Here is a 23,032-nt window from a genome sequence, read left to right on the forward strand (position 1 = left end):
GCGGCGTTTTGTTTTCATACGAGCAAGCATGGGCTTATTGGCTCTTGGGCGTTTTCTGTTCTCCTTTTCCTTTTCTTCTTTTCTTTCTTGTCCATACTTTCAAGGTGCTAGAGGTACCGCAATGAATTCTGCTTCTACGGTTAACGAGCCACATGTGAAGAACGGCGTGGAAGGAAATGTAGATGCCCGTAGATTGTATGGCAGCCCGAACGCCGAAAGGTAAGAGTACAGATGAAATGGCACAACATATAGAGATTACAAACACTCCTCATTCCCTACACGGCCACCGCATACCGTGTCATCTGCGCCATCTTCTCCTCCAGACTAAAGTCGCCGTCCTGGTACACCATCCGCGTCGCCTTGTCCTTTTTGCTCGGCTTTTCCTTTTCCTTCTCTGCTGGCGCGGCTGCGGTGGTCGGCGCCGCCGGTGCCTCGCCCGGCCGGATGCCCGCCTCGGCCATGCGGATCACACGGTCAATCTCGTCGGCCGACGGCGGTGGTGCGCCGCCGCCGGACGCGGCGCCCGACACGAGATCGTCCAGGGTCGTCGCACCGCCGCCGTAGCCGCCTGCACCCGGCCGCTGCGGCAGTCCACCCGAATAGGCTGGCGGCGCTCCGCTCCCTGGCGGCACACCCTGTGGTTGAGGCTGTGTCGCCGCCGCCGCCGCCGCCGCCGCTTCGGCCTGCTCGGCGGCCGCTTTCCGCGCGCCCGCCTGCGCACGGTACGCCGCCAGGCGCGCCTTCAGCTCCTCGGCCGTCTCGATCTTGATCTTTTTGTGCGGCGCACCCTGCACGCCGTTGCTCTCACCACCCATGCCCATGCCCATTCCCATGCCCTGCCCCGGCGGCGGGTTCCCCGTGGCCGCCTGCCGGTCCGCGCGGTTCTTGTGAAAATCATCGGTGATTTGCTGCTGGTGCTGCTGCAGCGCGGCCTCGGGGATGCCCTCCATGCCAAAGATCTCGACATCAAGGCCCTCGCGGCCTTCCAAGGCGTTTTCCACCTGGCTCAGAGTCTCCTTGTGCACCTGGTTCATGTGCACCGAGAGGCCTAGTTACGTTAGCCGAATATCACAATACGTAGACGCCCCGTGGGAACGTGGGAAAACAAAAACGCACCACCCGCCGTGTTGAGTCGCCGGCCGCAGCGCTCGCACTTGAAGTGCTTGGCCTTTTGATGCGAGATGAGCAGCTTCAAGTCCTCAAAGTCGCGCTCGCAGTAGTAGCACCAGGCGCGGTCGAGGAGCTCCTCGAGGTTGGGGTAGTTGCGGCGCTTCTTGCCCATTGTGGCGGTGGAAAGGGACGGAGGGAAGGACGGGGAGTAGGGCGTGTGTTGTGTGACTGGTCGTAGGAGATGGCGTAACCAATTGTCGATCGACTGCGCGTGTTCGTCGGTTGTGGTTACGTTGCCGGTGATGGAGCTGTCCGTAATGGGAGCTTTTGCTGGAAGTTTTTGGATCAAGCAACGCGACGCCTACTTTGCGAGCCTTGCTGCTGGCCGCCGATTGGCGCTAGACGAAAAGTGGAATTGCTGACATAAGAACACAGACACACAGTGTCTAACACTATAACACTGTATTTTACACTGTGATTGTTGACATACTTCCATACGCTCACGATGGCTTCTTTTATATATATTTCCAACGTTTCATTGACAGAAAATACGACCGTGATATATACGAGGTACTGGAAACGAAAAAGATAACAAGAGATGCGAAACTATCCAGACGTCATGGCGACGATGTCTACGCAAACACGGTAAGACGGCCTTGACCATTGCCGACGGCCTTGACCCGCGAGTTGATGGCCAGTGGGTTGCCTTCGTGCACGACAAAATGCGGCGTCGCCGCCGCCTTCTTCTCGAGGCCCAGCAGCGAATCAAGGTTGGTCGAGACCAGCGCCAGCGCGGCACGCTCCGACAGGCGGCCGCCGCCGTTGCGGTAGGCAATGCCGGCCAGCAGGCCCAGGTCGCGCACGACCCAGTCCTCTTCGAGGCCGATGCCCACGACGACGCCGGCGTCCACCAGAACGTCGACGGCGGTGCCGTTCGTCAGCGGGGCGCCCGTCAGCGCGCGGCGCTGGTCCCACTCGGTGGCGTAGGACTGGAGGGGCGCGAGGACGACGCCGACGTGGGCGGCGGCGAGGGCGTCGGCGAGCAGGTGGGACTCGGCGCCGCCGAGGACGGTGAGGCGGATGGGCGCGGTCGACGCGGTCGACGCGGTCGATGCGGCGGCCTCGACGTCCTTCTTGACGCGTAGGACGGCAGCAATGGCGTCGGCGCTGTGGACGGTGACGACGAGCGGGAGCGTGCCGGCGACGACCTGGCGCAGGAACGCCGCCTCGCTGTAGACGTCGACGTCGGCGCCGTCGGTCGCCGACGCATTCGCCTTGTTGTCGGCAACGGCCTTCAAGAGTTTGCCGCGCAGCGCGCCGACGGCCGACGCGATGGTGGGCGTGCTGCCGTGCTTCGCAGACAAGGACAGCGTGTAGTGCAGCGCGGCGTCGGCGGCAAAGACAGCACCGTCGTCGAGCGCGTGGGCGGCGCCCGTCAGGAACCCCGCGCTGGTGCCGTAGTGCGTAAAGCCGCCGCGGAACTTGGGCGCCGACACGGCGCGCGTGACGCCGTAGCGGTGGGCGACGCGCAGCTTGGTGCCGCCCAGCGCGAGGCCGTCGACGGCGCGGCTGAAGACGTCGCCGGCGGCACCGTTGTCCGTGGCACTCTCCGCGTCAATCTCGTTGAGGCCCAGGAGGGCGCCAACGGCCGTGAAGGCGTGGGTCAGGTGGCCGTTCTCGAGCGCGACGAGGGCGGCCTTGTTCGTGTTCTGGGCCGCCGCCACGTGCGCCTCGCAGGCGCCGATGCACACAATCTCGCCCTTGGACACGGCGACGGCGAACGACGCGTGCGCCGCCTGGGCGGCCGCAACGGCTTCGTCGAGACCGTCGATCCAGACCTGGGAAACGCCGGTAAAGACGACATCGTCCGCGACGTCGACGGGCTCGTCTGGGATGCGGGCGAGCCTCGTGTCGGGCACAATCGGTGAGCTCGCGGGCTTGCCGAGCTCCACAGGGTCGTCAAACTGCGCGTTGCCGTCGATCCACACCTGCACGGGCGCGGCACCGACGCTGAGCGGGTCGCTGTCCCAGACGGCAATGTCGGCATCGAAGCCGGGCTTGATCTTGCCGATGCGGTCGCCGAGACCCAGCCGCTCGGCCGGCGCCGTGGTCACGGACGCCAGGGCGGCGTGGTACGGCAGGCCGTAGCGGTAGCCCTTGGCGGCCTCGAACAGGACGTGCTGCGCATTGAGGACCGGGTTGTCGCTGACGTAGACGGGCGTCAGGCCGTGGTCCCACAGGATCTTGCCGGCGTACTCGGTGGCTACCTGCGACTCGGCCTTGTAGTACATGTTGTCGGCGAAGATGGCCGAGGCGGGCGGGCCGTATTTGTCGGCGCCCCAGGTGCGCTTCAGGACTTCGGGGACGAGGAAGGTCTGGTGGGCGTGGTGAAAGGCGCGGACGTTGAAGCGGAACTCGTTGGTGTAGCCGACAAAGGACTCGAGGTCGGGGACGGTGTAGCAGTGGGTGTTGACGTAGACCTGGCCGCGCAGCACGCCCGCCAGCGTCTCCCACTCGATCGCGCGGGGGAGGTACGATGTCAGCGTGTGGGCCCAGTGGGTGCCAGCGCCGGCGCCCGTCTTGGTCTTGGCGGCGGCCACGGCCGACTCGGCCGTCGCGCACCAGTCGTCTTGGGCCTGCACGTAGGCCGCGGCCTGCTCAAAGGCGTGCCGGAATTCCCACGCCTCGCCCAGCCGGCTCGTGGGGCCGTGCTCGCCCACCTTGCCGTACACGCGCTTGGCGTTCTCGCCGCAGGCCATCTTGATGTACCGTAGCGCGGGGGTGTCAGGGGCCGCCAGCAGCGACGCGATGCTCAGCTCGGCGCGGCCGTCGTGGCGGCCGACGGCGTGCTTGATCACAAACGCCTCGCCGCCAATGTTGTTGGCCGACCCGGGCAGCACCAGCGACGTCGTGACGCCGCCCGACTTGATGACCTGGATCTGGTGGTCGAGCGGCTGGATGCCGTCCTTGGACCGGACGTACGGCGTAATGTCCGAGGACATCTCGTTGGAGTCCTCGTTGCCGCGCAGCGAGGGCAGCGAGCCGACGCCGGCGTGGGAGTGCATGTCGATGATGCCGGCCGTCAGCTGGCGGCCGTGGGCGTCCCACGTGACCAGTTTGGATCCCGCGGCCGGGCGCAGCGACGCCACGTCAATGGACGCCTCGACGCGCTGGATCAGGCCGTTCTCAATGTAGACGTCGGCCGTGGCCCAGCCAAAGCCCTTGCCGGCACGGATGTCCTCGTCGGACAGCGACAGCAGCAGCGCCGGGTCGGGCTCGCCGGTCCACACGGTGGCGTTGCGGATCAGCGTCGCGGGCTTGCCGTCGACATAGCGCGCATTGCGTTCGCGGCCGGCACCTTGTGCGCTCTGGGGCTGGCTCTTGAGGGTGGCGCACGTGGCCAGGTCGGCCTCGAGCTTGGCAATGGACAGCAGCGAGCCGTTCGCGCCCGTAGCCAGTGGCGGCGCACGGCTGGTGTGGCGCCAATGCGTGTAGCCAACCAGGACGACGATAGCCAAGACGACAGCCGCACGGATACGACGCGCCCGGCGTCGCATTGTCCGGCGGTAGCCATGAAACTGGTTGTTGTTATTGATGTTGTAGTTGCTGCCTTTGCCGCCCAAGTCCCAGCGCGGCAGTCCGGGTTGGTCGACAGCCGTGTAGGGCGGGAGAAACCCGTCGTCTTTGGTGTCCATGTTGGCCGTCGTGTACGATGTACAATACGATGGACAAAGTACGACGCACGGAGTATTGATACTCAGCGGACCAAATTGAGATACGAATGAAGGAGAGAAGAAGGAAAAGGAGAAAGAGGGGAGGAGAGCGGCAGACTAAAGATTATGAAGGGCGGGAGATCGGAGAAGGGTAGGCCGGGAAGGAGCGACCGCCGGGGGGAGGCAGTGGATAAGCAGGTTGATGTTGATGACCCACGCAAGCTCCAGACGTTAGCGGCGGTTGTTTTGGGCAGGTGCGTTCGAAGATAGGGAAGTTGGTGGGAGCTTGGGCGACATGGGTGCAGGAGCCAATGCGCTACGCCCGCTAATGGCCGGGAAGGAACCCCACCCAACCACTAACAGGAAGGAAGCAGGTACGCAAGAACCCTGAGCGGGCGCGATAGGAAAGTGTGCCATGTGAGGGGTCATGGCGTGCTGGGAAGGTGCGACCTGCGTGACGGCAGACACGGGACAGCACCTTGATGACGGCAGATGTTGGTGAAGCTTGCTCGTTAATGAATGACCGAGTAGGGTATCTTTACGTCGTCGTCAGTAGAAGCGTTGGTCGGAATTCGGCACATTTGTGCCTGGCAGCATATCGCAATGTATGTGATGTATTGGGTCATATGCCGATCCTAGTGTTGAACGGTATGTCTATTCAGTGTTTTTCTAAAATAATTCGTATACCCAACAGGACTTGAAATACCCAGGCAGTTGCTCTTTTTTAATTCACGGTGCGCGCCCCCTCTGCCTATGCAATCGTCTTGGGCTCGCCGCCCGCGGCGCCCGTCTCGAACATGGCCTCCAGCAGCCGCAAATCCTCCAGCGCCTCGGCCGGCGACTGCCGCGCGTCGACCGTGTTCTGCCCGGCGGCAATGGTCGCCGCAAACGCCGCAAACTCGGCCTTGACGCCGGTGGCCTCGTCGGCGGGGAACGACGGGTTCGTCTCGCTGCAGTCCAGCACGGTCTCGTGCGGCTTGAACGGGTCGGCGGCGTTGCGCGTGGTGACGGTCACACTCTTCATGCGCCACGTCACCATGCCCTCGGTGGTGGTGACGGCAATGTCGAGCGGCGGGCCGAACTCGGTGCCAAAGGACATAGTCACGACGCCGCTGGCGCCGCCCCGGGTAAAGGCAATGGCGCGCAGGGTGTCGGCGGGCGGCAGGATCTCGAGCAGCTGGGCCATGGTGCCGGCCACCTTGGTGATTTTGTTGTTGTTGGTGGTGTTACCGCCCGGGGCGGCGCGCAGCAGCGACCGCAGCGCGGCCACATAGTGGACGCCGCCGTCCAGCAGGAACCCGCCGGGGTGTGTCGGGTTCTTGCGCCAGGCCGTGTTGAAGTAGTTGCCGTCGGGGCGCACAAACTTGTTGGACACGAGGCTAAAGGACACGAGGTCGCCACCCAGCGCGCGCAGCTTGGCCTCGGCCAGCTGGAGGGACTGCATGTAGCGGTAGTTTTCGGCGACGGCCCAGATGGGCTTGCGGGGGAGCGCATCGTAGTCGGCAATCAGCGCCTGGGCATGGGCCACCGTGTCGGCCACGGGCTTCTCGCTGATGACGTGCTTGCCGGCGGCCAGCGCCGCACGGATGGCCTGCGGCTGCAGGTTGATGGGCATGCACACCGACACGGCGGCGACGTCGCTGCGGGCCAGCAGGTCGGCCAGGCCGCGACCGGCAGCGGCGGGCTCGTCCCAGTAGACGTCGAGGCCGGGCACACCGGCCTTGCTAGCAAAGGCCTCGGCGGAGGCCTGGGAACGGGAGTAGACGGCCTTGAGGGCAAGGAGGTCGGAGGCCTTGATGGCAGGGAGGTGCTCTGGGAGTTGGGAAATGGAGATGTTAGCTGGAACGGCAGACGGAGCGGGGAGCGTAAGTCGGCCTGTGTCGCTACTCACGCGCTTGGGCAAAGATGCCCGCACCAAGCAGGGCGATTCCAATGGACATGGTTGGCGGGGGTGGTTGGGGACAGTGGTACGTGGAGCTGGATGGAGGAATTTGGAGGGGCTCAATCGAGACAGGAAGAGTTCAATCGAGGCAGCAGATTGTAGAGCTCGTACGGGATGAACGGGTTGAGAATTGTCGGCCTGTCGTTGTTGCAGTCCGGTGTTGGCTGGATGTGTCGTGTCTTTCGAGCTTCGAAGATTGGGAGACGAACTGCACTTATACGTGTCGACGAGGAATGCAGTAGAGGTGGGGGCAGCGGCAGCTGTTGCTCGGGGCGAGCTAAGTCGCAGCTTGGCAAGCGCCGATTCAGAGTTTCAGCGAGAGTGTGTCACGACCGGGACCAGAGGACACGTCGAGCTTGGAAGTATATCGACAGCTGCGATTTAGCTAGCCTAGCACGATGCGAGAATTTCTTCTGGCTGTATATATGCTGAACGAATTTTTGTCACCACTTCTTTTTTTTTTTTTTTTCCGTTCCCTCGACGTCACTCGATGTGAAGTGGGGGTCTGCTGTTAAGATCCACTGCGGAAGTACCGATTCAAATGGGCGCAGGCGCCGTATGACATAAGGCTTTACGACGCACTTTGTTGTTTGGGACGAACATCACTTGACAGATATGGTCGTAGTTTCTGCTTCTTGCTCATTGTGTACGTCGCGCCGTCTTCATTGGCTGTCGCTGTCAACAACGGAACGGCGCGACTCCCTCGAGTTGTGGTCGGCCCGATAAAGAAGGTGCAAGCGGCGCATAAACCGACCTTGTGGCCCATCAAAATCTCCGTACCTTTTCTTGCCAGACACACAGATGTCATGACGGGACCCAATGATTGAACCGTCCAAAACAACCAGTCGGCCGAGAGATTTGCAGGGGACGGTTTGGGATCCGGCAAGTGAGTCAAGACCTAGATCATTTTGCGGAGTGCATCTGTTTCGCGATCCTGTTCTCCAGTTTTCATCCTTTTCTGCTTCTTAGCCTCGCCTGCCCCATCTTTCCTTCTCGTTCGAACTCTCGTGGAATTTCATGGCACTGAAGCGGTGGGCCATATACGTTTTCCATCGGTTTTATTTTTGACTACCGAGTTGAAAGCGCCTCTTGGTCTCCACCGGCAACGCCAAACGCCGCTCGACCTTGCCGTGGCGCACTTAACGGTGTTAAGCTTTTGGGATGCTCTGGGCTGTCTCCACCGACATTGCGAGCATCGCCACCGATGTCATTGCTAGCATGAAAGGGATGCAATCGTATCTATTGGCGTACGGGGCAACGTGCGGCCGATGGCCCGACACCAGGCTTCAAACTTCCACTTTTCAATCATTTTGTCCTCGGCGCAATCACCATTGCCATCACCACTGACGTCACTGTCTTGACTCCAAATGTCCTTGGTCTCCAGGACGCCGCGGACGATCCACGTGTTTTGCGAGACAAACGATGTTTTGAGCACATCCCCGAGGCCCGAGCCCACGCCGGTGCTCTTGTTGGCGGCGGCGGCCGCAGCCCCTGCGTCGAGCTGCATCACACGGGCGGCCAGGTACTGGCACTCAGCCTCGAGGGCCCGGAAGCGCGCGGGGGCCATGGCGACCAGCAGGCGCGACTTGAGGATGCGGCACACGATGTTGGTGCCCCAGAGCGAAAGCTGCGTGACGCGGTCCAGGCGGCAGTGCGCATCCTTGTCATCTGCGTTTCTTCGCCCTCCTGTGCTGCCCCTTGTCCCCGTCGTCAATCGCGGAAACACGATGCCGTAGACGTCGTCGGCCTCGAAATCGTCCTCGCATATGGCCGGATGGCGCATGGCGCGGTCCATCCACCCGACGAGGCTGGCGCGGTCCGCAAGGAGGTGGGCAATGATGGCGTCCCGCGCGCGCGGGTCGGGCGCGCGTGGTGCGGGCGCCGCCATGACCAAGTCGGTGACCGTTTTGAACTTGGCCGGCCCTGTGACAATGTGGCTCCACATGGCCAGCGACAGGTCCTGGACGGGCGCCAGGGCCGGGTCGTCGAGGATGGCGGATCGCAGCAAGGCCATCCAGGCGTCCTCGGCGAGAAAGCAGGCCTTGTTGCCCAAGAAGGCGTCCATGACAACCGTGCCTATGTGCGCCATGAACAGCGCGGTGCCGGGCTCGGAGGCACGAAAGCGGTGGACGCCGCGGAGACGGATGAGCTGGGCAGCGCCACCGGCATGGTGCATCCAGGACGGGACGTTTTCGTCGAGGAGCTGCAGTTACCACGTAGCGGCGATGTCAGTGGTTACTCTCGAAAAACAAGAGAGATGTGAAGGCAGACACAGCAGCATGTGGGACGTACCTCGAAAACAGCCAACAACTGCGTCGCGCACAGGGTCTCCTCTGTCAGACGCTGCCGCTCGTCCGCCAGCGCGAGCTGCACGGCCCGCAGTGCCTTTTGGTAGAAGACCAGCGTGGCATCCCGGGCCAGCGCCGTGCTCGGCGTGCCATGGGCCCGTAGCGCGACTAGCCGCAGCTGGGCCAGCACGGCGTCGGTGGCATAGCGCAGGGCGGGGACGTGGCCGTGGTGGCTGGTAATGTAGTGGGCGAGTTTGGGGTTGCCGAGGTTGAGGGGGGGGCAGGCGGGCGACAACTGCGCACGGCGAGTCGGTCCGGCGCGGGCCAGATCGAGCTGGAAGGACGACAACTTGCCAATGCCGAGGCGCAGGCCGGTGAGCGGCACGAGATTCAAGAGGAGCGTAAACTTTTCGGTCGCGGCACTGTCGGGGAACGAGATGGACGTGGGGAGGCCATAGGATGTTGTGGACGTGGACGAGTCGGCGGAGTAACAAAACGTCGGAAAGGTCATACTACGTTGTCCTGGCTGTCCTGACTGTCCACACTGCGCAAATGGTCGCGGTCGTGGAGGCCGCTTGGCCGTTGCAGTGGCATTTGGTGTTGGCTTGGGCTTGTGTGTGGGTGTGATTTCCTCAATGTCTTGTTTCCCCGACGGAGACGCCCGTCCCTCGTCAACAAAAAAGGGCACCTGCCGCTGGTTCGCCTTGCCATAGTTACCGCGCGTGCGTCGGTCGATGGCCACGTCGTGCATGGCCTGGCGGCGGATCATCGTACGCACGCCCTTGTCTTCGGGGAGCGAGGGGCCCTCGTAGTTGACAAACTGAAAGGCCATCTTGCGCGGACCGACGGACAAAAACAAGAAAAAAGAAAAGAAACGATCAAAGCAAGTACCACAAGGATGAGGTAATCGGTGGTTGCAGGCGGTCCTACCAGCAACCCCTTTTGGTAAGAAAGGACGTTGACCAGCAGCCCTTCTGGGCAGGTGGACGGCGATCTACTCGATATATAACGCCGGCCTCCGTCGGGGCGTCTGGATGCGGAGATGGTTCAGGTCAAGTGCAAGAGGCGGAACTGCGAAGTGGACAGCTTCGCTTTCAGGGTCGCATTCTGCAAGTCAGCAAGCTACCTAGTTATCCCGGCGCCCGTCTAAAAAGCGGCGTCGTGTACGAGGCAGAGGCTTGACAAAGCATGCCGTATAGGACTCGAAGGTGGCATTATCTGCGTGTGTTGCATCGGTTGCCGTCAAAGGGTATTAGTCACCGAAGGGTAGCGCGTGTTCATCTGACAAAAGCAAACACCAGAAGCCGGCGACCAAAGGCCGGGGTACCATTGCCTGAAAAGGGAATAGCGTGGCAGACGTCCAACTGCCGCGGCTGCATTGAAGCTATGTCCCGATTGGGGCATTGGTCTCGGACAAAGACAGACTGCTCCAAGTACGTAATATACCAGCTGTCATAGCAGGTAGACTATGTCGAATAACTAATCGAGCCGTTGCGAGGCAGCGTCAACTTCATGATTTCGGCGAGGCAAACAGCCTGAAGCTGAAGAATGTTGTCGAATTGTTGACTGTATATGCGTTTGTAAAAAAGACAAGTTGCTCCGAGATGGCTGCCGCCTGCGAACAAAAAGCGTACGAAAGGAGACGACAGTTCCACGTATAAAAGAGTCCTGTCGTGTCAGTCAGTAACATCTTCACTTCAATACCTCTTCTCATCTTCATGCAATTTCAGTCTCCTTGACAGTTTGAACCATAGAACCTCATATTTTCACCTCCCACCATTTACCTTTCTCCACTATCACCACCGCCACCGCGACTATGCCTCATATCGCAGACTTTCTCGACAGAAACAAGTACGTCCTAGCATGAGACGAGTCCTGCCTGGCTTGGGCCATTCCCCTCCCACTTTACCGTCGTGCTAACCATCCCCTCCCTTCCCCCTCCAGGGCCGTCGAGCACAAGCCACTGCCGTTCATTGAAGACCTCAAGGCGGCCGGCTCGCCCGGCCCCCGAACTATTATCGTGAGCTGCCTCGACCCCCGCTGCATCCCCGAGGCGTTCTTCAACCTGCATGCAGGCGAGGCCCTCGTGCACCGCAATGCCGGCGGCAACGTCCGCACGGCCCTGCGTGACATTGTCACGCTCGACTCGTTGTTTGGCCTCGACGAGATTTGCATCGTGCACCACACGGACTGCGGCACGACGCACACCACGGACGACCAGGTGCGGGCGCACGTGAAGAAGACGGCCGACCCAGCCAGCTGGCCCGAGGTGGACAAGCTGGACATTTGGGCCGTCACAGAGTGGGTGATACCCTCCCACGTCATTGCTATCAACAGGAAGGCATTACTAATTCTCCCCCAGCATTGAGGAAAGCGTCAAGGGCGACCTCGAGTGGGTGCGCACGACGCCGTTCATTCGCGACGAGCTCAAAAAGGGAACGCAGGGCTTTGTCTTTGACATCAAGACGGGCGCCGTGACCAAGGTCGAGCCGAAGACGGCGTTTTAAGAGCGTGCAGGAGGGTCCAGGAGGATGCAGGAGGATACAGACGATCACCGCTCGGTTCTTCAACTCGGAATGGCTTTCACGAAAGGACACAACATCCCACGACGCAAATATGCCAGTGTATAGAAAGCACAAATAAAACGAAAAAAAAAACGTACAGCAGCGGGTATTCGCTGGTCGTCACCGACCCAACTACTAATCCGCCGATTACTGGTTTGACGAGGGGAGAGCAGACGGGATCCCGTATTCCCCAGTATCTGTGGCCGTACGTGAGAGAAGAGGGTGTTGAGTGCGATTATAAGGAGCGTTTCAAAAAACATCACGACATAAAAAAACCAATATGCCTTCGATTCGCGTGTAAGTGGCTTAGCGCCGATCAAGTCCGGACGCCATCGCTAGTGATAGTCACGTGATTCAACATGAATTCGAACTTCGTGTCCTCCACGCCTAAAACAAACGTCGTAGTGTATTCGGCCCTCGTATGATTTCCTTGAACAACTCGTACAAGGTTGATATGGTAGGCCACAAGCTCCGGGCCGGAAGGTTGATGGAGCCACGAATCGTTCCGCCTTGCATCTGATTCGTCCGCATCGCTCACAATGTACAAAATCCGACATCAACGCACCTCGTGGTCGTTCTGCCGCAGATCAACAAGGACAAAATCCAGGCCACTCTTTATTTAGGGTTATTGAACAGGCTCAGGACCTCTTCGCGAGAAATGGACCGGACCACTGTCTTCGGTGGCGGGTACGCAACGTACCATGCTAAACTTGGCTGTGTGGCTGATGCCATTGTCCCGTGCAGGCACCTGCGCTGACTAACAGATATCTAAATGGGTTCTCCTTCATGGACGAAAAGCATGAGGTGGGCTGTTGGTCATGGCAGTCGGCAGCAAAGTAGATGCCCAGGTCCAGTTACTGCTGTTGTGCAATGCCCGTGAAAACGGCACATAAATTCTACAAGTAAATACTGTGTCCTATGGATAGGGTGCCTCTACTTTTGTCACCAACAGCCGCTGCTGGTCACTCCTTACTCTTCATTGGCTACAGAAAACGCTAACCCATTAACACTACCACCTCGACTTGTGCAATGTCTGTGTCTTGGGTTTTGCTTGCCACGAAGTTTGTTTGCCTCCTGTTTTTCCGCCCAGTGACTCTTTTCGTTTCTAGGCCCTTCCAAGGAGGCCCGCCAAACTGGCTATTTGTATCATAAAAGGAAGGTCGTTCTCGTACGGTCGACTTTCTCAAGTCCTAGAAATGCATTCGTCCAATGTCTCCGTGCAGGTTGTGATACAATCAAATCTGTACAACAGATGGCGGCAGCACCGGTTACACCAGCGTCCAGTCTCCACGTCGACAGTGATGTGGTCGCCCAACACGACCCCGAGAGCCAGCATCGCCCGAGAGAGAAGAAGGCCGGCTCGGAAAAGGTTTCGGCCTTCCAGTCTCTCGGATGGCTCGACCGATTTCTAGCCGTCTGGATCCTGCTCGCCATGATTCTCGGCATGCTCTTGGGCAACTTCGTCCCTCAGACGGGGCCGGCTCTGCAAAAGGGCAAATTCGTGGGAGTGTCGATTCCAATAGGTGCGTCTCGATCCCGTTTCCTATGCATCAATTCTGTCCGATTTCATGCGTCTTCTTGATGCTCTCTTTGTGTATGCTTAGAACTAATGGAATACAATGTAATAGCAATCGGTCTCCTTATTATGATGTACCCCATCCTCTGCAAAGTTCGCTATGAGTCCTTGCACGACATCTTTTCGCAGCGGGGCGTGTGCAAGCAGATTGCTTTCAGTGTCTTTGTAAACTGGATCGTGGCACCTTTTTTAATGGTATGCTTGTCGAAACCCTTCTGCCTTTTGCCCACTTTTTGTTTTCTTTCCTTCTTTTCTTTTCTTTTTTTTTCCCCTTCTCTTCAAACACCTAGTGAACCCACGGCTAATATTTCTCGTCTGGATTCAAGCTTGCTCTAGCATGGGCTTTCCTCCCCGATAAGAGTGATTTGCGTACAGGTTTGATACTGGTCGGTCTCGGAAGGTGCATCGCCATGGTGAGTATCTCCCTGCGTCGTGAATCGACGTTCGACAAAGCCAATCTCGTATTTTACTAAATAGTCTTCTTTGCCACAAAGGTGCTTATCTGGACAGGCCTGGCAGGGGGCGACAGCGAATACTGCGCCATTCTTGTCGCCATCAACTCGATCCTGCAGATGGTCCTCTTCGCTCCGATGACGATTTTCTTGCTCCGAGTCATCAGCCACGACAGCAGCGTGCAGAGTGTCTCCTATTCGGTCGTGGCCGTCAGCGTCGCCGTCTTCCTTGGCATCCCTCTGGGCGCAGCCATTGTGACACGCTTTGCCCTCCGCACAATCGCCGGCCCGGACTGGTTTGAACGGCGTTTTTTCCCGTTTGCTTCGCCATGGTCGCTGATCGGGCTGCTGTACACGATCCTCGTCCTGTTCGCGTCGCAGGGCCACGCTGTCGTGCACCAGATCGTCAGCGTGGTGCGCGTGGCCGCGCCGCTGGTCGTGTACTTTGGTCTGGTCTTTTCCCTGACCTTGTGGGCCACGTATCGCCTTGGCTTCGGTTATGCCCTGGCGGCAACGCAGAGTTTCACGGCCGCGAGCAACAATTTCGAGCTGGCCATTGCGGTCACCGTGGCGACGTTTGGCCCAGACAGCGACCAGGCACTCGCGGCCACGGTGGGCCCACTGATCGAGGTGCCTGTGCTGCTGGGCCTGGTGTACTTGGTTCGATGGGTTGGAAACAGGTGGAACTGGAAAAATTGAGATAACTTTGTCAAGTTCACGATACAATTATGTCACCACAATCGCATCGTCACATACAGCACCTTGCTCATAATGACGCACACCATTGCCGGCAACGGAACCATCCTCTCGGAATCCAAAATTCAGATATTCTTGTCGATTAAGTCAAGGATCTTGACATTCTTCACCAAGCATCTGTTTGTTACAGAGCAACCCAAGGCAGGGTACACTAGAGTTTGGTCGCCATGACCCTGCACATCGGCGACGATGGCCGCTGCAAGCTCGCATGGCGTCTCCATGCTCGAGGCTGCCGTGCGAGACACATTTGCCGTATGGAGATGCACATCCGTCTGCAGATGCAGCTCTGATTCGCAGCCAGACTCGGTCGCAGGTCCGTCATTTTCATAGCCGAAAGACAGACCCTTGTCAAAGTCCATTGCGTCCCATTCGTGCTGGCCGAGAAGACCGACGCTGCGGTCGCTGCGTATGGCTGCCGATCTTGGGCTGTCCTGTGTCGATGTGGGCGACACGGCACCGGTGTGTGCCGGCGAGCGCGGCGATTCTGGAGAGGCGTGCGGAGACGCACGCCGCCATGCGTGCTGCTGGTCCTTGTTCGTCGGAGAAGGCCGGCTAGAGACGTTATAGGAGCTACGGTGCAGATCTGCGCTCTGGACTTGGCCGTGTTGATCATCACGGTCCTCGCCGTCGTGGCGTAGGTGTTGTTCGATCTCATCACCCGAGACTCCGTACCGGGCAAGGAGGGACCGTAGACGCCGGTTCTCTTCACTTACAGCGCGCGCGGCATGTTGCATGTGAATGCTTGCCTGCACACCACGCCGTTCGTAATCTTGCAACCGCCGCTGCAAATCCTGCACGAGTTCCTTCTGGCGAGCGCGACATCGCCGCTGGTTGTCGCGGATATGGATCTTGACCGTAGGGGTGACGTTCTATGTCGTCCATGATGAGACATTTGAACGACGCGGTAAACGAAGCAAGTTGGCATGGCTTACCTTTCGGGGCATAGTCACGCTCAGAGCCTGGGGGGTTGGACGACTCAGTGCACACAATCTGCATCAAGGAATGAGAGGGTAGCCGTCATATCCTAGGTAAATGCTGTTCATAAAGTGACACAGGAGAGAGCAAAGGTTGCAGTGCGACGATATTGGGGCAGATGATGACATAATCAGTGCCAAGCGGGCTTGCCGCTCGCAGCCAATGATACGAATGCAATGACATCCCCCCAACTTGAGCGACCCACTAGCGGCGAAGAAGCTGCAGATTTACGTATTAAAGCCTTATGAATCGATATATAACAGTCTTTTGTTTTGGGGGGTCTTGGGTTTATTATTTGTTTGTTTCCGCTACCTTGCAGCCTTTGGCAGACACCGGACTCACGAAAAAGCCAAACAGCGCCAGAGGAACCGGCCAAGCCAGATGAAGGGACTGCGATCCCCATGGTCGTTTTTGTTACTGCGTACGCAGCAAAGGCCATGCAACATTCCCGTCCATAGTGCTTACGCGACCTGCCTGTTTCATTCGTCCCCGGTCCACGGCAAGGCTATGCAACGCTCACAGTCCCCTGTCGCCCTGGTTGGCCACGGCGACCTAAACAACTCGTACGCCGCCAGGGCTGCGGTTGCGCTCACGGCTGACCCGAAAAATGCCTTTCATTCTCTCGCCATCGACGTCGACGAGGACGACGCCGCCACCCGTGACCGTTATCGCCCGTTTCTTCTTAGCGAGCCGTTTGCTGCCGACGACTGGGTGGCGCAGTTGGAGCTGGGCACGGTCCTGAAGCTGGTCGCGTCGGAGATCCTGGAGAAAAAGCGTGACCGCCTGCGGATCCTCGTCCTTTATGGCAGCTTGAGAAGCCGGTACGTGTTCTCGGTCCGTTTTCAGTATAAAAAGACGGACAGTCCTTCTTATACCTATACGTAGATCCTTCTCTCGTCTCCTCGCCTACGAGGCCGCACGCATCCTATTCCGCCTCGGCTGCGACGTCCGGGTGTACAACCCGGCCGGGCTTCCTCAAAAGGACGACATTCACCACGGCCACCCAAAAGTGCAGGAGCTGCGTGAGCTGAGCAAGTGGAGCGATGGCCACGTCTGGGTCAGTCCCGAGCAGCACGGCAACTTGGTGAGCTGGTCCCTTTTGGGTTTCGTTTCGCGAGCCGTCTGTCTCACGCTCGACTAACTGTGAACTGTGAACTGTGCTGCCGCAGACGGGCCTTTTCAAGCAACAAATTGACTGGATCCCGCTGTCGTCTGGAGCGGTTCGTCCCACACAGGGCAGGACACTGGCCGTTGCGCAGGTCAGCGGCGGATCCCAGTCCTTCAATGCTGTGAATTCGCTCCGCATCCTCGGTCGGTGGATGCGCATGTTTACGATCCCCAACCAAAGTTCTGTGCCCAAGGCGTACACCCAGTTCACCCCAGAGGCAGAAGGCAGCCGCATGCTGCCCAGCGCGAACCGCGACCGCCTTGTCGACTGCATGGAAGAGCTCGTGAAATACACCATCGTGATGCGGCCTCGCTTTGACCTGTTCGGCGACCGCTTCAGCGAGCGCGAGGAACGCAGGCTGAAGCGGGAGAAGGCAGACGAGGAGCGAAATAAAGAGGCTTCCACCATAAACGGCGTGTCGTTACAAGGACTGTCTTTATAAGAATGCGGACGGGGATATAGAAGTATGTAATTAGTGATGTAGCGCCTGGCGGATCTCGCGACGTATTGGCCGTTCCCGAGTGTCACGTGACTATACATAGAATTGGCATTCGTGTTCTTCAACGTCTGTCGTCGACATTGTTTTCCGGTTACAGATGTACATGCTCGACGTGCCTCTAATGAGGATGCGTTGCGTGCGCCGGCTTTGTTGCTTTGTTCGTGGTTTTAGCTCGTTGTGGCTCCGAGAAGGGAATGGCGCTGGGCATAGCATAGCCACGCGAGCCAAGGGACAAATGGAGGAACGACAAAGGGGACACTCCACACGGCGGAATGGGCGCTGCTAAAATTAGAAAATGGGGGAGGACGACAGCCACCAGAGGCGGACGTTGGCAGTTTGGTTCGGCGCCGTCGCAGTAGGGCCAGGGACCAGGTCCTTCGACAGCAGAATGCCGTGTCAGTTTTAGGGCCCCTGACGCGTTCTCGGATGGAGGTTGACGTCGCCATTCCAGCGCAGAATAATACATCGTTGCAGTACAGAATACAGAATATGCTAGTGGGCGTTTTCTCTCCCTGTAATTGCCGCCCCGCACCCGCCACTACGCCCGAACGGCCTCCATCTGCCCTGCCGATCGTACTTTAGCAGTGCGTTGCGTGTAACTCCACATTTCAGTACTGCAACAGCCTGCAACAGCCTGCAACCACCACAGAAACGATTCGCTGCTGGGAGAGGACCAGTGAAACACGAGGCTTGGAGACTGGAAAAGAGAAAAAAGGGCAGGCTGGGCGCATGCGCATGTGGTCTTCGCTCTTGTTTCTGAATTCACAACGGCGACCTTGCTTTTAACCCTTGCCTGCCTTGTTTTCTCTTCTCCGTCCTCATCGTCTTCCTCCTTGCCACGTCTCGCCACCTTTCCTCCCCAACACAGAGCTCGCTGCTGCCATTTTCTGCTTCTTCAGCGCCCCGACCACCGCTGTCACTGTCCGTCTTCCACCAAACTGGCAGCCGCTCCCGCTGTCGCCCCTCAGCCCACACCACTTTTGGCCGTTGCCTGCCACAAGACGACAAGTGCCCCGATCGATCACACGATACATCATCGCCATACCATCGACACACCTAACCTCACTGCATCGCATACCCAGCAGCCTTCGTCTCCGCCTCCAACATGGCCCCCGTCTTGCATACTGCGGGCTCCCCGGCCCTGCGCTCCGTCGCGGCTCACTCGGGCACAGTTCTCCGCAGCGCTGTCGCCGCCGCCGGCCCTGTCCTCGCGCGCCGTGCTGCCGAGGCCTTGTACGCCGAGACCGCGCCGCAGCAACATGCCTACTCGACGCGCGCCCTGGCCGCCCGCGGCCTGACCGTCAACGACACCCAAAAGGTCACGCTCGGCGTCATCGCCGCCTACGTCGTCGCCATCGCGCTGCTGTGGAACATCCCCTACATCAAGTACATCCTGTGGCCCTTCAAGATGCTCGTCATCGCCTTCCACGAGTTTGGCCACGCCATCACCGCCGTCCTGACCGGCGGCCGCGTCGTCTCCATCACGCTCGACCCCCACGAGGGCGGCGTCACCCAGATGAAGGGCGGCAAGGCCGCCATCACCCTGCCCGCCGGCTACCTGGGCTCCTCGCTCATCGGCGCCCTCCTCATCTTCTGCGGCTTCGACATTGTCGCCTCCAAGGTCGCCAGCTTCGTGCTCGGCGCCTGCTTCCTGCTGACGCTCTGGTGGGGCAAGCGCGACTGGCTCACCATCGGCACCGTGCTGCTCGCCGTCGGCCTGCTCGTCGCCTTCTGGTTCATCAAGCACGCCGAGCCGCTGCGCTTCCTCGTCCTCTTCATCGGCGTCATGTCGTCCCTTTACTCCGTCTGGGACATTTGCGACGACCTCATCCTGCGCAAGGTCAACGAGTCCGACGCCAGCGTCTTTGCCCAGCGCTACGGCGGCTCCTCGCAGTGCTGGGGCGTCGTCTGGTCCATTGTGTCGCTCGTCTTTATGATCTGCGGCATCCTGGCCGGCATTGCCGCCTTCCCCGAGACCTTCCAGCAGCAGGAGGACGATTCCAAGAAGTTTATCCCGACACGCTAAGAGGCTGGATGCTCTACCCTTTTTTCTTTTCATCCACCATTGTGGAAACGACGATTACGACTGGCTTCTCGTGCGACGGATTATTGCTTTGTGTCTATTTATATTGTACTGTCCTCTCTACTGTTTCCGGGAGACCACATCTGTCCATCGATACCCGGAAGTGGACACTAAAAAAAGGAAGAAGGATGGGTTTTCCCAATATCGTCTGTTATTTTGTAGCAACGTATATACGTTATGGTACAGCTGGTGTTTTGGTTCGGGCAGGCGTTCACTTTACACTCTCACAGATGCAATTTTATTATTATCAAGTAAGAAACCAACAATCAATATTACTGTTATATCCCCCGCAGACACAACGCTGCGCCGTCTACTCCACCGCCTTCTGGTTGTACTTGGCGTTGAACCGCTGCACGTCCTTGGCCGCGGCGCCGCGCCTGCCCAACAGACCCTGCGCCTTGACCGCCGCCACCGCCTGCCGGTGTGCCAGACTGGCCTCGCTCGCTGCCGTCCACCGGCGCTTCTCGAGCGCCTCGGCCGCGGCCGCCCGCTTGGACTTTGTCGAAGATGGCGGCTGCTTCGTCGACTGCGCAATGAAGCCCGCCGCACACGCGCCCTCGTTGAACGCCGCCTGCGCCGCCGCCTTCCACACCGCCGTCACGTCCGTCGCCATCGCCGCCGTCCAGTACAGCCGGCAGTCCGCCTCCTCGACCACGAACTGCGCCGGCAGGCCGTCCTGCACGTTGCCGCGCAGAATCTGGTCGCGCGTGTTGAGCGCCGCCGACGACGACCGCAGCACGGGCAGCTGGCTGTAGCGCGCGAGGGCCGCCTTTTGCGCGTCGTTTTCGGCCTGCGCCGCGCCCGCCGACGCGTACCCGTACACGTCGTTGAAGGCCAGCGTCTGTGCGCCCTTGATGCCGCCGACGCCCTGGATCGGGCCCGCGCGCGGGCGCCCGCCCATGGCAATGGACCGCACGCCGCCCTGGATGCGGAGCATCTCCGACGCCAGCGTGCACGTCGACGCGCAGAACCCGTCGTACAGCAGCACAATGTCGTCGGCCGCATACGGCTGCGTCAGGTTGGCCAGCGTGCCGTAGCCGCTAATCTCCATGCCCATGCCGTACGTGTCGTTGGTCGTCGTCAGCGGGTCGTCGAGGTTCCAGCGCGTCAGGGCCGTGTAGTTGGTGTCCTGGAAGACGTACGGCCCGAACTTGTCCGCGAAGCTCTTGAATGGCTCGTCGTGGACGTCAAGGTCGTACCGCGTGTCGAACCACGTCTCGTACTCGCCAATGAGGTCGGCATTGTCCGACGTGTAGGGGTCCAGCGTGGCGACGTCGTCGCTGATGATGTGGGCGAGCGCCACAAATGCCTCGTTGGCCTTCCAGCGCGAGAAGCCATCCTGCACGACCTGCGGGAAGAACTGCCGGAAAAAGTCGTATCCTTGCAAGATGTAGCCGCCGCCGTTGGCGCTGAAGTCGACAACAATCTTCTTCTTGCCGGCCGCGCGGGCCTGCGCAATGCAGTTGCGCTGCACCGCCTGGAACTCGCTGGGCGACTCGGACTCAAACGCCAGCACAGACAGCACGGCGACGTCCTCGAAGCCGGGGCCGTCCAGGAAATAGCACGACACAATGGCGTCGTCGGTGATGTCGACGGGCTTGGGGAAGCCGGGCACGGTCACGCCGCCGCTGGTGGTGCCGGTCGGGCTGGCCGAGGGCGAGGCAGACGACGACGTCGGCGCGTAGGGCGACGGCGCCGCGCTGGATACGGCCTGGTTGGCGGCATGGAACTTGTTGGCGCCGCTGCAAAACTTCTGGAACATGGACTCGCCGTCGGTAATGCCCGACAGCGACGCCAGCACGCTGGCCGTGTTGGTGAATGTGGCCTCGGTGCCGTTGGCAAACGTGAACGTCGTGGTCGGGCCCTGATAGTTGAACCGGATACGGCCGCCCGCCGAGAAGTAGCCCGTGCCCTCGCCGGCACCAAACACGGCCTTGGAAAAGAACATGCTGTTGTACGCCGCATCGGGGTCCTGGTTGAAAGACGCCGTGAAAATGGTGTTTTGGATGTACGTGGTGGCGTCGATGCCGTTGATCAGCACCACGGCCGAGGCCGTCTCCGGGTTGGCCACGACATCTTCGTAGACCTTGATGACGGGCAGCGTGGAGCCGCTGGCCGTGTCGGCCACGGAGACGAGCGAGCGCGGGCGCGTGTAGACAAATGCTTTGCTCAGCAGGTCCGGGTAGAAGACAAAGTGGCCGTCGTGGCCCTGGCCAAAGACCTTGAGGTAGAGGTCGATCTGGAAGGCATACTCGCTGTCATAGACGTCGTTGACCAGGTCGCTGCGGACCTGCGCCAGCGCCTCAAAGATGTCGTAGGGCGGGTAGAAGTAGTCGGCCGGCGGGTCGGCCTTGTACGCGGCGTCCGACTGCCACTCGAGGTACGGCTCGATGGCGTCGACGAGCTGCACGGCCGCGTCCCTGTGCAGGGGCACGGACCGGAGGCAGTTATATGCCAGCTCGGCGGGGATCGAGACGCCGGCCGAGGGGTTGCTCGACTGGACGGCGGCCCAGGCGCTGCTGGCTATGGCACAGGGTTCCTCGGTGGCCGATGGCGCCGTTGAGGATGTCGGAGCAGCCGTGCTTGTCACCGTTGTCGCTGCCGAGGTCGTGGACGGTGCAATGCACGAACAGGCACTGGACAGGCGCACGGCCAAAGGGCCGACGTGGTTGCCCACACAGGCTTTCGCGGCATAGCTGGGGATGGCCACCGACGCCGGTGGGGTCGCCGTGTAGGCGGAGCAGAACGCCTGTGCCGATTGCAGCCGACCGGGGGTCTGAGTCGCCCGGAGGGCACGAAGGCAGTTGTCGGCGTTGCACTCGTTGGCAGCAGCCCCGACGGCCAGAGCCGCAATGGAGGCAAGAGAGACCGTCTTCATGGTGACGATGGCAGGCAAGTACTGTGGCAAGGCACGGGTGCACAAGTCAAAGCCAGAAGGTTGTAAGACAGAACGTCAATAATACGGGAGAGCAAGGCAACAGCTCCCCTTTAAAGTCAACATATCTCGCTGGCGAGCTGCAGAGCTGGGGAGACGATCAAAGACCGGGGGGGAAAGAGTCAGGAACAGAGATAAAGACAGGCACAAGTACGAGCACGAGCACGTCACTCGAACAACATCTGTTCAGTGTCCATCTCAACTTGGTCCACCGCGTCTGCCCCCAGGTTTCTCTCCCGTCTGCCACCTGCGCCAGCCCTGTCTGCTGCCGGTCGTAACCCAATTCGGGCAATGACTGAGAAAACAATACGGACGCTGGAGAGGGGCGAAGGGGACAGACATGCGCGGGCGTGCATTGCAACACTCCTGCATCCCCTGCCTCCTGCCCTTTTCTGACTGGAACCGGCCGACGGACCCGTTCTTGGTCGATCGGTCATCCGCCGGATCGTGCTACTCTGTTGTCCACGACGCAGGTTGTCTCGGTTGTTTTGCTGCTTCTCTGCATCTTGCAGTGTTGTCTCGCAGGCGCACGACAGACTACCAGGCGCACGACCAAACGGACGCTCTGATTGGTGTGTGCCTGGTCAGTTGCGGCAGATCTGCTTCATTATTTCTTTTTCTTCTGTCTGACCAACGTTAGTCGCTCGAAACACGCCAACGCATGGGAAATTGCTCGAATTCTGGCGTACTATGCACTCTCGGTAAGATACTTGCAAACATGCAACTCTGGCGTCTGTTTGGTCCGTATCTCGAGGTGACCAGTCCAGCAAACAGACACCATACGGTCTTAGGCAGGAGGGGAATGGCGCACCTTGAGAGGTACCTTACCTTTCGTCGAACTTTCAAAGCAGCGACTTGCCGCAGCATTTGCGCTGTACCATGTTTCTTCTCCTGCGTTCATGTTGTTTCCTGTATCGCAAGGTCGTATGGTCGCTGCCGGGGCCCACTTTGTTGACGTTGGAATTCCGATC

The 23,032-nt window shown here is 59.8% G+C and overlaps 10 protein-coding genes across 10 annotated transcripts; 5 read left to right on the forward strand and 5 right to left on the reverse strand.

The window, feature by feature from the left end:
• Window positions 1–275: 275 nt before the first annotated feature.
• Window positions 276–1,282, reverse strand: SPSK_07758 (C2H2 finger domain protein; the record flags this gene model as incomplete). The annotated part of the gene is made up of 2 exons (XM_016734414.1): window positions 276–1,048; window positions 1,117–1,282. 2 exons carry the CDS (start codon window positions 1,280–1,282, stop codon window positions 276–278), a joined length of 939 nt encoding a protein of 312 aa, XP_016591605.1.
• Window positions 1,283–1,742: 460 nt separating this feature from the next.
• SPSK_06972 (carbohydrate esterase family 9 protein) lies at window positions 1,743–4,805 on the reverse strand (the record flags this gene model as incomplete). The annotated part of the gene is made up of 1 exon (XM_016733642.1): window positions 1,743–4,805. The coding sequence occupies one exon, from the start codon at window positions 4,803–4,805 to the stop codon at window positions 1,743–1,745; it is 3,063 nt and encodes a 1,020-aa protein (XP_016591606.1).
• A 769-nt stretch (window positions 4,806–5,574) lies between these two features.
• On the reverse strand, window positions 5,575–6,763 carry SPSK_07648 (uncharacterized protein; the record flags this gene model as incomplete). The annotated part of the gene is made up of 2 exons (XM_016734307.1): window positions 5,575–6,635; window positions 6,715–6,763. The coding sequence occupies 2 exons, from the start codon at window positions 6,761–6,763 to the stop codon at window positions 5,575–5,577; spliced, it is 1,110 nt and encodes a 369-aa protein (XP_016591607.1).
• Window positions 6,764–7,978: 1,215 nt separating this feature from the next.
• SPSK_07254 (uncharacterized protein) lies at window positions 7,979–9,885 on the reverse strand (the record flags this gene model as incomplete). The annotated part of the gene is made up of 2 exons (XM_016733918.1): window positions 7,979–8,968; window positions 9,058–9,885. 2 exons carry the CDS (start codon window positions 9,883–9,885, stop codon window positions 7,979–7,981), a joined length of 1,818 nt encoding a protein of 605 aa, XP_016591608.1.
• A 984-nt stretch (window positions 9,886–10,869) lies between these two features.
• Window positions 10,870–11,560, forward strand: SPSK_07963 (carbonic anhydrase; the record flags this gene model as incomplete). Its single annotated transcript, XM_016734615.1, has 3 exons — window positions 10,870–10,904; window positions 10,998–11,354; window positions 11,416–11,560. The coding sequence occupies 3 exons, from the start codon at window positions 10,870–10,872 to the stop codon at window positions 11,558–11,560; spliced, it is 537 nt and encodes a 178-aa protein (XP_016591609.1).
• Window positions 11,561–12,869: 1,309 nt separating this feature from the next.
• Window positions 12,870–14,344, forward strand: SPSK_07483 (arsenite transporter, ACR3 family; the record flags this gene model as incomplete). The annotated part of the gene is made up of 4 exons (XM_016734145.1): window positions 12,870–13,140; window positions 13,246–13,388; window positions 13,520–13,606; window positions 13,688–14,344. 4 exons carry the CDS (start codon window positions 12,870–12,872, stop codon window positions 14,342–14,344), a joined length of 1,158 nt encoding a protein of 385 aa, XP_016591610.1.
• A 246-nt stretch (window positions 14,345–14,590) lies between these two features.
• Window positions 14,591–15,039, forward strand: SPSK_08081 (uncharacterized protein; the record flags this gene model as incomplete). Its single annotated transcript, XM_016734726.1, has 2 exons — window positions 14,591–14,653; window positions 14,743–15,039. 2 exons carry the CDS (start codon window positions 14,591–14,593, stop codon window positions 15,037–15,039), a joined length of 360 nt encoding a protein of 119 aa, XP_016591611.1.
• Window positions 15,040–15,757: 718 nt separating this feature from the next.
• Window positions 15,758–16,986, forward strand: SPSK_07619 (arsenical resistance protein ArsH; the record flags this gene model as incomplete). Its single annotated transcript, XM_016734278.1, has 3 exons — window positions 15,758–16,197; window positions 16,262–16,460; window positions 16,546–16,986. 3 exons carry the CDS (start codon window positions 15,758–15,760, stop codon window positions 16,984–16,986), a joined length of 1,080 nt encoding a protein of 359 aa, XP_016591612.1.
• A 1,162-nt stretch (window positions 16,987–18,148) lies between these two features.
• Window positions 18,149–19,069, forward strand: SPSK_07813 (uncharacterized protein; the record flags this gene model as incomplete). Its single annotated transcript, XM_016734468.1, has 1 exon — window positions 18,149–19,069. The coding sequence occupies one exon, from the start codon at window positions 18,149–18,151 to the stop codon at window positions 19,067–19,069; it is 921 nt and encodes a 306-aa protein (XP_016591613.1).
• A 367-nt stretch (window positions 19,070–19,436) lies between these two features.
• Window positions 19,437–22,004, reverse strand: SPSK_07055 (pyridine nucleotide-disulfide oxidoreductase family protein; the record flags this gene model as incomplete). Its single annotated transcript, XM_016733725.1, has 1 exon — window positions 19,437–22,004. The coding sequence occupies one exon, from the start codon at window positions 22,002–22,004 to the stop codon at window positions 19,437–19,439; it is 2,568 nt and encodes an 855-aa protein (XP_016591614.1).
• Window positions 22,005–23,032: the final 1,028 nt, after the last annotated feature.

Source organism: Sporothrix schenckii (assembly GCF_000961545.1).
Source record: "Sporothrix schenckii 1099-18 chromosome Unknown Cont41, whole genome shotgun sequence".
Classification (NCBI taxonomy): domain Eukaryota; kingdom Fungi; phylum Ascomycota; class Sordariomycetes; order Ophiostomatales; family Ophiostomataceae; genus Sporothrix; species Sporothrix schenckii.